At 54.9% G+C, this 11,329-nt stretch overlaps 1 protein-coding gene across 2 annotated transcripts in view; it reads left to right on the top strand.

Annotated features, from left to right (window-relative positions):
* The window catches only part of DLG3 (discs large MAGUK scaffold protein 3), a 104,190-nt gene that overhangs the window by 38,967 nt on the left and 53,894 nt on the right, over positions 1 to 11,329 (top strand). For both annotated transcript variants that reach the window (XM_019521253.1, XM_019521252.1), the window contains exons 3-7: positions 2,564 to 2,614; positions 7,429 to 7,553; positions 8,271 to 8,440; positions 9,014 to 9,150; positions 10,736 to 10,880. In XM_019521253.1, the coding sequence (XP_019376798.1) occupies positions 2,564 to 2,614; positions 7,429 to 7,553; positions 8,271 to 8,440; positions 9,014 to 9,150; positions 10,736 to 10,880 (628 nt within the window). The remainder of the gene's footprint in view (positions 1 to 2,563; positions 2,615 to 7,428; positions 7,554 to 8,270; positions 8,441 to 9,013; positions 9,151 to 10,735; positions 10,881 to 11,329) is intronic.

The following is an 11,329-nucleotide window of genomic DNA, read 5'->3' as shown; positions in this document are numbered from 1 at the left end:
GTTCATCGGGTGAGTTTTCTAGAGCAGGTCCCTCCCTCTGTGCTGAGGTCGCTGGGCTGCTTGAGCCCCGGGCATGCCGGGGGGGGGGGCTGTTTAGGAGGTGGCAAGAGCCACGGTTCTCCCCAGTTTCAGGCCATGATGGAAGCTGAGGAAGAGCCCCCAACACAGGGGTGCAGGCTCGGCTCTCCAAAGCCCTGGAGCTTATAGAAACCAGACATCTGCAGAAGGATCGACCCTCACCTCCTCTGAGCAGCAAGAGTGAGAGGACCATGCCATGGGGAACCAGCCGTGAGCCTCTTCTGCTGCTGCATCCTCTGCCAAGCAGTTGCACAGAGAAGATTTAAGGCAGGCAAAGAGCGGCGCTGCCAAGGGAATGGAAATGATGCCTTGCTTCTGTGAACCTGCAGTTCTGCACATAAATTACCCCTCTGCTTTCCCTCTGCTCCAGCACGGCTGGTACAAGGCAATTACCATTATTATCTCCAAGAGCAGCACGGTGCAGTGACAGCAGCCAGAACCTGCTCCTTCCTCCTCTGCTATCAGGCCATCCTCCTCCTCGCGCTGCTGGACCTGCCGAGTCCCACACGACAGGCAGACTGTGGAGGTGAGGACCTGGTGCAAGGCAGATGAGAAAAGGAGCCGTGGAAGGAACTAGGAATAGCCTGAAGGTTATTCCCTTAGTATAAATAACATTTGCTGCTCCCCAGTTTTCATGGTTCAAGCTTTCGTATTTTTTGACCATGAGCTGGACCTAAGATGAGTCGCGTTTGGGGTGAGTCTGAATGCCGCTCCCTCTGAAATGTGCCTCTGAGGACTGATAGCTCATAGCCCCTTATCAATGAGTTTTGTTCTTATTCCAGTTACATCGTGGAGTTGGGCCAACTCTGCAGGACAGTCATGTGGCTCTTTGGGTGCCTCATTCAGTAACTTTGCTTTGGCTGCGTTCACAGCCGCTTTGTGTTTGCTTGCCATGAGCTTTCTATTGAGGAAGCTTTGTGGCAAAAATGTCCGAGAAGCAGCAAATCTGATGTGAATATTACAGAGTAGTTGCATTTAAAGTTAAGCTGTGGCTATTCACATGTACCCAATCAGAGCACAGAATCAGCACAGGGCAAGCTCTGTATCCAATCGAAATGACCAGCACATCTCCTGTTTTGGGCTCCAAAGCGCTTGCACTACACTGTTTGCATGCAGTCTATAGGGCGTCCACTAATGGCCCCTGAAATACAAGTGTTCACCAGTGCATAAGCTGCACGCGGGCCATTACTGAGCGGAGAAAGCAGCTTGGGACAGAGGAACCACACATCCGGATGGATTCAAGGTCCACCTGGTCCAAGACCCTGCCTGAGAATTGCCAGCAACAGTTATTTCAAGGAGTAAGAACCCCAAAGTAGAGAGATGTGGGATATGCCTACATAAGCCCAATGCTGGTCTCTAATAGGAAGAGAGAAGCCGGGCCCCTGAAGTTTAGGGTGTAATCCCTTCCAAAACTGTTGTCAGAGTCATTTCTGGTAACTCTAGATATCCTCAGCATCCGTACTTATGTTGAATCCCTCCAGGGACCATGCTAAAACCTTGGCCTCAACAACACGAGGATCACAGGATCCTGTGATACCGGGAACATCATGTGGCAATGACTTCCACGTTGCAGCTGCAGTGTGTGAGAACGGACTCTGTTTATCATTACAATTCACTGATTTCCCCTTGTTCTGGAGTTATGGGGCTGGAAAGTAGGTGTGCCTGATGATCACTTCTCTGTACCACCCAGTATTGCATAGACTGATTGCATCCCCTTGTAACCTCACTCTCTCCTTTCCAGGTAAACAGTCCCAGTCATCTCAATCTCTCTTCCTGTTATATCTGTCCAGGCCCTCAGCATTTTTACTGCCCTCCTCCAATCCTGCAATATCGTTGTGGAGGTGCAGCAATTGGTATGGCACTCAGTATCCAGATGGGGCTGAACTGTGCATTTATATAGTGTCATTATAATAGTTTCCCTACTATTCTCCATCCGATTCCTTGTGCTTCCTAATATCCTGTTTGCTTTTGTGGCCAGCTAATTTAGTGAAATAAATTATACTCTAAATTATTCAGTCCACCAGAAGGAGTTCATGTTACTAAAGCAGTTGGAAGATGTGAGCTGTTAGAGACATGCTAAGTGTAGTTGTGTATAGGTCTTTTTACAATTCTCTGTACCATTTGATTTACTTCAATAGTATCATGCGGCAGGGAATTCCAGAGGTTAATTATATGCTGTATAACAAAGGCATGTCCTTTTGTGTGGTTTAATTGTACTCCTTTTAAGTCATATGAAAGAAACGAGGGTAAAGGGTCTAATCTAAGGTGCATTAAAGCCAGTGTGTCCTGCCATTGCTTTCTGTGGGCTTTGAATCAGGCCCAAAGAATGACACAGAGCATTTAATTTGAGGGATGCGAGTGGAGGATCGCACTCGAGGGTTTCCATTATGAAGCCAAGGACGCTGGGCCTGATTCCCTCTTGCTCGTGGCCAGGACTGACCTGTGAGCTGGGCAGAGTTTTAACTCCCCGTCTCTCTCTTGCCAGGTGAACGGCAGTGATGGGATGTTTAAGTACGAGGAGATCGTCCTGGAAAGGGTAAGTGAGACGCCGGTGTTTTCCGACGCACATTGCTCTGAGCCGCGCTCTTTGTGCCGAGCATGTGGGTTTCCTTCTGCAGGAGAGCAGAGCGTCAGCACAGGCTGAAAAGCAGCCTTTTGACTGTGCGCTGCGTGTTTCCCACAGCGATCTCCCACTCACCCGCCCACCCGCACAGCTGGCCTCCTGACACATGCATGCATGCACACAGGATGCATGGGGTTTCTCGCATGCTCGCACATGCTCACACACGAGTAGGCAATGTGTCTCTCCCCCTCTCTCTTCCACACCCACACGCTCCATATGATGGAAGATAGGTGGGTCTCTTTCACACTCACTCTGCACATACACGCCCCCAGCACGGCTGAGGGAGGTGGGGCTGCTCTGTCTCCCACACGTGCTCAGCTACAGGATGGAGAGTAGGTGGGTCTGAAGATCAGCAAACAGGCCCACGGAGTTGGCCGTGCTCTCTTCCGGCCTGTTAGCCGGCTGTGTATCACGTCTAGGTATGCGGCACGGTGATCCTGAACTGCAGAGACAGGCTTTCTAGTAACTGGGTTGGAACAAGGGGAATCTCTGCTTGGGTCTTTTCCTTGTCTCTCTGAGATGCCACCGAAGTAGGACTGATGGCATGCACTGTACAGACAAAGACTAAAATTAGCTCCCACATAGGAGCTTGTATGAGGACGAGCTGGCAGTTTCAGCAGAACGTGTCTCTCTGCCACACGCTAATCCCGTACGTCTTCTGCCCGGCTGAGTCAGGCTTGCTACCGGTCCTGAGTGGGAGAGCAGGCACGGAGGCATGGACCTGAGCTCCTGTCAGGTGGGGAGAGGATGAGCAAGAGCGGCTAAGGGAGACTGTCCTCGTGCAAGGCAGGGATGGGCCTGGGTGGGCTCTCAGGGCCAGGTGACCATCACAGAGGGGTGGGAGGATTGACTCCAGCTGGGCACACAGGAGGCCTGAGTCTGCCTGCAGATATGCAGCAGCTTTGTAGAAGTCAGAGGGCTCTAGCCACATGCCCTGAAGCAGGATGGTGCACGAGTGCAGCAGGGCTGTGCCCCGACAGAACAACACAGGGCTGGAGGCAGGCTGGCAGGTTATTTGGCGCGTGCTTTTGGAGCGCCTGTCAGACTCAGTGTGCACAGGGCTCTCTGCTCCTAACTTATGGGGGGCTGGGAGTCTTTCTGGGCTTGTGGTGCACCGCAGGAGCGTGCTTGTGGGCACTTGTAGGTTTGACCTCTATTGTGTGACTCTCTGCGATGGTGGGGGCTGCACTCCATGGCCCACCTGGTCTGAGCCGACCCTGTTTCTTCTAACCACCCTGTTTGCAGGTGGCTCTGAGGCTGGGCAAGGCCGGTTTCTGCTTGGTTTTGGTGGAGCATCGTGGCGCTCCTGGGCCTGGCAGAAAGGGTGGCATGCAGCAGGCCAGTCCCAACTCCAGGCTGGCCAGAACAGCGCCAACTTTCCAGCTGTTGCCAGATGTGTGCTGTGTCTTCCAGTGGGGTGGCACCATCTGGGTTTTGTCCTCAGGGCTCTGACTGTCGCAGTGAACTCTAGGGTTGTTGGTTGTAGCCGTGTTGGTCTAAGGACACAGGCAGACAAGTCTCTTTAGGTAAATGTCATTTCTTTTATTAGACCAACTAAATAGGTGGGGAAACTGTTCTTTGCTATTTCGTTGGTCGAATATGCAGTGAACTCTGGTGCTCCGGTTTATCTGAGGGTTAAGCCTTTATAGCCAAAGGACAGAGAGGTTTTCCATGTACAGGAGCATCCAAATCAGAGACCCATAGGGAAGGGGGCTGGAGGGACCGAGCCCTCCAAAGTGAAGTCGCACTCCCTGGTTATTCCCCATAGACAGCCCCTGGCCCTGCTGGTCTGAGGGGCTGTTCGTAGATGGAGCCTTCAGCCCGCACCTTCCCACCGACTTTATGACTTGAGATGTGGCCGTGTGGCATTAGGTCACGTCCCTGCTGTTAGGCTTCAAAATGGAGCCACGTGCAATAACTGGGATGGGCTAGAGGTGATGCTGCCCCGACAGCTGCCCCCGTTCGCCTTTGGCTGGGAACCCACCGATGCACCAGTCTAGGAAGCACCCAGCCCTATGGTGAGGGACAAGAAGGCCCTCAGGAGCTCAGTGGGGCCCTTCCCAGACCCCGAGGGCCCCAGGCCTAGACCAGGACTCCCCAGTGCCGTGTGCCGGACTGTTACAGAACAAGACAGTCCCTGCCTCAAAGAGCTTACAATCCAAGCAGGAGACAAGAGGCAGCAGATGGACAGACAGATGGAGAAGCACTGTGTTGCGGGCCCATGGTGCCTGAGCCCTCACGTGGATCAGCAGTTGTTAGATTTTTGGTGTGATTTTTTCTGTCAGGCAAGGCACATTGGCTGTCAGATCCTCAGGGTGGATGTAGATTTATGGAGCACAAGAAATTCCCCTTTTCTCCCTGCTTCCTCCCAGCCGAGCTCAGAAAACAAGACTCAGCCCCCACGCGTTTCAGAGCCTCTCCACCGCTTTTGGCCCAGCTGACCCTGGGAAGCCGCTGTCACACCCCAGAGACGTTGCAGGATCACACTTAGATTGCATCAGTTGTTCCTCCTCAATTGCACCAAGAAACAGAGAGGCACCTGCTGCTTCATGTCCTGGGCAGAGACTGTGAAACAGCCTGGACTAAGATGCCAGCCATGCAGCGGGGACGTCCTGTTCTGCACCTCCCACACTTCACGTTCCTGTCGCCCACTTTCAGCTGTCCAGCCAAATAACCAAGGCAGTGACAACCCGCCCTCTTTCCCCCTGTAGCCAGTGAGAAGGGGTCCCCTTTCTGCCAGACACGGATTTAGCCACAGCCTCCCATGCACTATGAGCCTAAAAGGCTGGTCATTGTCATTGTGGCCTCCTTGCAAAGGCTGCGGTTGGATCACAAGGCAGCAGCATGCGAGTTCCCCCATGGGCTCTGGGGCCAGAATTTACTGTGTTGTCGCGTACCGTTCAGCCTTGCGGTTAGGAAATCCCTGGAACGGTGTTATAAGAAAACATCCAAGCGGTGCTGCAGCTCTTCAGACAACCGCCAAGGAAGCCCTTCCCACGTAGAAAGCCTGGTTGCTGTCAGGGCGTGTGTCTGCTCAGGCTCGGAAAGGAGGCTGTGGGAGCAGCACCTTCCACTTGCCTTTCGTCTGCCCAAAGGAAGCCAAATGGTTCTGTCTTTCAGTTTCGGCTGACAACATTTGTCAGCTCGCATCAAGAGTTGCCCCAGCACAGCCAAACAGAACTAATGACTCGAGTGCTGGGACATCATGTCTGAGTCGAAGAGCAACCTGCTTCTTCGCTGGCACAAGATTACCAGAGGAACATGCGTGAGCTAGCAATGGAGGTGTCTCCAAGTGACAGCAAATAGCTTTCTCCAGGCTGAACATAAAGCAGCGTGAATCCACCGAGAGAATAACCTCAGGTCAGGACAACGAGCTTGTATCATCAGGTGCCTTCTCGCCACATGCCAAACACGGGCCCCAGCCCACAGAGCCTCACCGAGTGCAGCAAGGACACGCGTTTCCGTGCTTCCCAGGATGTCTTATTTATTTATAGGGTGGCATCGTAGAAATGGCTGGAAATCATAAGCAGCATTATCTCCTAGAAATCAGCTGCTCCCCTTTCCTCAACTCCCTGTGAGTGCAAAGAAAAAGCACTTTTTCAATCAGTCCAGAAAATCTGCTATGTCTGGGAGAGATTAACCCTTTCCTAGGGAAATAAAGATTTTACCAGCTCTGGTCTTAATGTATTATGACACCCACGTGAACAAGAGGACTTAATTCATGTCTGGGTTTATTTCCATCAGACAGAAGAACGAGGCAAAGCTACATTGAAATGAACAGTGTCGGTTTTATAATCCCCGAGATGGCAATTAAAGATCACCTCTCATTCACAGATTTCATACCTCGGTGCTGTCTGCTGATGTCATCTGACTTCTAGTCATGTCAGCCTGTCCAGGTTTTATATCCAGAATGTGTTTGCAACTTCTTTAGTATCTCATGCTGCTTTCAGACTGCCTTATTGAGCAAGCTGGACAAATTCACTTCACTTCTCTGTGATTCAGTTCCTGCCTCTGGAAAATGGGATAATGATGATAAGATACTTGCCTACCTCACAAGGCTGTTGTGAGACTGGTCTCACAAGATGCATAATATCATGGCTTTGTCATAGAGCTCACTCCGCTGTCTGAAGAGCTGGGGCACGTGCTGAGCCTAGTTCTGTATCATGGTGAGACGTAGACGAGTCCCAGGGGATACAGAAGAGAAGGCGTTACAGCGCACGTCCTCTTCTGGAGGAGGCGCTGCTGGGCACTGCTTGCATTCAGATGAAGCCTAGTTCAGTCTCTGACTTTATTAATTTGTTAGATTTATAAGGGCGGCTTACAGTAAAAAGGAACATAACGTATAAAAGCAAATAACGTATACAATAACATCTACACTTCTACAACAGAAACCCCCAGACAATGTGCCCCTGTTTATTTTACCTGACCGCGTCGCAGGAGGCTGCCCAAGCACAGCCTTGTTAAAGGAAACTCTAGCAAGCCTCCATATCCTGTTGAGGGGAGAGCTCGCACTCCTCTCCTGTCCGAGCCAGGCACCTCGGGCCAAGCCCAGATGCTGCAGCAGCTATGGTGCCCCAAGGAGAGACTGCACGAGGGGGCCTGCTCTCCCCAGGAGGTGGATGATGCTCTAACACTAGGTAGCAGTGAGAGCCACCGCTGCAGCCTTCAGCTCAGGGGATGCACAAGCCACCATGGAGCAAATTTCTTTGTGTTTTGTTTTTCCCCAGGGTAACTCCGGCCTCGGCTTCAGCATTGCAGGAGGTATCGACAACCCTCATATTCCAGATGATCCAGGTATTTTCATCACCAAAATCATCCCTGGTGGAGCTGCAGCTATGGACGGCCGTCTAGGGTGAGTGTCCAGGGATGGGTCAGGACCGATGGGCAACAGTACAGCTCTGTGGGGCAAAGGGATGGGATTGGCAGGTGGGCTGCGTGGGAGAAACCGGGGCCGGAGCAGCAAGGGGGTGGCAGGTGGGGATGGAAGAGCATGGGGCGATGCCAGCGTGCGGGCAGGACCCCACATCTGAGTAGCCGGGCCAAGTCTGGGGAACAAGCTCAGGGCTGGCAGCCTCCCAGGAGAACAGTGCAGCGCGCTCAGCAGGGAGGAGAGCCATGAACAGAGCATCTTTGCCCGTTGTTAGTCGCGCTTCACCAGCAGTAGGAGATCCAGCCCCACTGCTGCCGGGGCTGGGGTCCAGCCCTCTTTCACCTCTCTGCCTGTCAGGGATCAGTGCCCTGTCCCTGGTGAGGGGTGGCCCCTCTCCCTCTGTCACATGCCTACCCCTTGCACTTGCACTTGGGGTCCGGGTGCCTTTCACATGGCAGCCCTACCCACAGGCACAGCGTCAGGGTGCAGCATGCTTGTGCTGTGCTTTGGCTCGGGGAGAGCAGGGAGGTCTGTGTTGAGAGCGCAGTTCCCTGTGGGCCTGCAAAGAGCTTTGTGGCCCTGGCCCAGAGCAGCTGGGGAGGCCGTGGTGTCCCTGGGATTCCCAAGGGAAGGCTGCAGATGCCCTAGGAGGGGCACACTGGACATGGGGGCTCACCAGCAACCTGCCCACTGCTGCAGGGTGAACGACTGTGTCCTGAGAGTGAACGACGTGGACGTCTCCGAGGTGGTGCACAGCAAAGCCGTGGAGGCGCTGAAGGAGGCCGGCCCCGTGGTCCGGCTCGTGGTGCGGCGGAGGCAGCCCCCGCCAGAGACCATCATGGAGGTTAACCTGATGAAAGGACCCAAAGGTGAAACCTCTTCTGTTGGCCCTGTAATGAGATCGGCCCCCGGCAGCCTGGGCTGAGAGAGCGCAGCTCTGACCACAGCGTGGCCGCATTGCTGGAGGGGTGAGGGAGCCTTGCAGCTCCCCCGCACCACCTGAACAGCCCATGGGTCTAGCCATGCACGAGGGCACGCGGGCAGCTCTGGACACCCCTGTGCACCAGGGCCAGACCTCCCCAGCTTCTCCCATGCCTGCATCCCAGGACCCCTGGGTCTCTCCCCAAACCCAGGTCATGCCACTCGTCAGCTTCTCTGTGGGCCTGGAGCCCACTGGCCTTGCCCTGTGCCCAGAGTAGGAGCTCTCACCAGCCCCAGCCTGCAGCCGGGATCTGGGGGCTGCTGGCTCCTCTCTGAGCACGTCCCTGTGCCCAGGCCGGAGGAAGAGCCTGATGATGTGAAAGGAGGGGCCAAGGGAAAGGAGCCCATCGGGGCTGTATGGCACCCCTGGTCCTCACTGTCGGGTAGCTCTTGCTCCCCACACACTGCCTCTGGCCTGGCTTTCTTTGCTCTCCCCTCATCCCCTCTTGCTTTCCCCGCAGGACTAGGCTTCAGCATCGCAGGTGGAATCGGGAACCAGCACATCCCAGGAGACAACAGCATCTACATCACCAAGATCATCGAGGGAGGGGCTGCCCAGAAGGACGGCCGGCTGCAGATCGGGGACCGGCTGCTCGCGGTGAGCACACACCTCTTCAAGGGGGGTCTGGAGGCCAGCCACAGGCAGCAAAGATGCCAGGGAGGGCTGTGAGCACGGGAGGCACCGCCTGGCACTGGCCCTGGTTCCCTGTGCTGCCTGGGCTGCCCATTGCTCCAGTGCCCCTTCCCACCATCTGGGAAGCATTAGCTCTTCCTTTCTACGGCCAGGGCCCTGTCTCTTCCATTGCAAGGGTATGGAGGGGACGTGGGGAAGGAGCGGGAGGGTAGTTCGCGCTCCCTGCAGCTAGACTGTCGGCGGGACAGAGGACTGCTACCGCAGGAGCCCATCAGAGCAGGGCAGTTGGGATGAAGGACCAGCAAAAGCTGCTTCACAACACTGGAGCGGCGCAGAGCAGCCGCTCCTGGCTACAGAGCCTGCGATTGCTGGCTGTCAATGCCATTGCTATTTGTGCTGGGCCTTTGCAGGCCAGGGTGCTTTGTTGACAGGGCAGGTGCCACAGACACCAAGCCCTTTGCTACTGGAACGTGATGGTCAAGATCTGACGTGCAGCAGAGCCAGGGATCCCCCAGCTCCCTTGGGCTGGGAAGGGCCCACGCTTTGGGCCCTGAACAACGAGGCTGGCTTGAGGACAATGGTGTTTCTGTGGTGTGGGATAGCACCTGCATGCTGCACTGAGCTGACTGCGTGCATGCTCGGGGTGGCCCCAGGGAGGAGTTTCTATGGTGTGAAGACAAATAAGTACCTGGCATTTGAAAGGACATTAAATATGACATTCTTGTGGGATGCTGCCGAGGAAGCAGACCCCAGCTGTCTCTGGAGCTCGGATGCGCCCAGGATATGTCATTTAACTTCCACTCAGGACCATGTCACCTCTCATTTCACCGGGATCTATTCATGAAGCAAAGAGGGAACGTATTAAATCAGTTCCCTGGCCCTTCTTAGTGCAGACCAGGGGGATTAGGTAGCATGTGTTCTGCAGACAAGGGTGTACTAGTCCCATTGAAGAAGGCATTGGAAAGACCCCTTTAGGACACTGTAATGTTCGAGCAGATAAGCTGGAACGGGGTCACCAAAGGGCCATGAAGATGGTGAAGGGAAAGGAGACATTTTCTGATGAAAGAAGATTAAAGGAGCTGGGCTTGTTGAGCTCTGCAGAAGAGAGGTCGGGAGGGGATGTGCTTACCCTGTATGAGTACTCCTGGGCGCAGACGGGGAAGGAGAAGAGCTCTTTAGGGTAGAAAAAAGCCCTGGCTACAAACCAGGTGCAGACAAATTCAAACAGGGATTGGGAAAAGGTTTCTAAGTGTCAAGTGTGACATTTCAGAAGGTCCCTCCAAGCACAGTGCTGAGCAAGGAGCCAAAGTCGCATCCCTTGCACACGCTTCCAGGCGTGTGCAAGGGATGGAGCGATGGTGCAGGAGGTTGTGGGGGTGGGATGGTGCGGTAGCAATCCCGTGGGCATGGGGAGCGGGGGCTGTCTTGCCCCTTGGTAAACAGTTGCAGGGGATGGACTCGATGGCCAGGCTTGCGTTCCTCTGCCCCGGTGCCTCTGTCCCATCTCCTTGCCCCTCCTAACACCCCTCCCACCGCGTCTCTCCTGCAGGTGAATAACACAAACCTGCAAGATGTGCGGCATGAGGAGGCAGTGGCCGCCTTGAAAAACACTTCGGACATGGTGTACCTGAAAGTGGCCAAGCCCGGCAATGTCCACCTCAACGACATGTATGCGCCCCCCGACTACGCCAGCAGTACGTAGTCCACAGCCAGGCCTGCCCAGCCAAGAAGCCAAGCCTAGCCACAGCCACGGGAGGGGAAGGGTGGGGAGCCCTTGGGGGGCAGGGTGCATGGCTGGGGGCTGGCAAGGAGGATGCAGTGGCGCGAAGGGAGAGCGGCACATGGGATCCGGGAAGGAGGGCTGGGCTTCGCAGCGAGAGCCCCGGGAGGTGCTGGGGGGGCTGAGCCCAAGCACCCAGTTGTGTCGGGGCCACCTGTAGTTTTGCTATGTAGAGGTTAGATAACAGGCATCTATAGGATGGCTCAGTGGGGCTGATCCTGCCTCCGGCAGGGGTGGCACTGGATGATCCCTGCGGGTCCCTTGCAGCCGCATGGCCCTGGCACTTCATGAAACGTGCACTAGCGACAGAGGCCCGGGGAGCTTGCTCTCTCAGTCCCAGGCCAGCGCCACTGGGCAGGCTCT

The sequence above is a fragment of the Gavialis gangeticus genome, unplaced genomic scaffold (genome assembly GCF_001723915.1).
Source record: "Gavialis gangeticus isolate Ggan-Ray unplaced genomic scaffold, GavGan_comp1, whole genome shotgun sequence".
Taxonomy (NCBI): Eukaryota; Metazoa; Chordata; order Crocodylia; family Gavialidae; genus Gavialis; species Gavialis gangeticus.
This window is presented reverse-complemented; position numbering and strand designations above follow the sequence as displayed.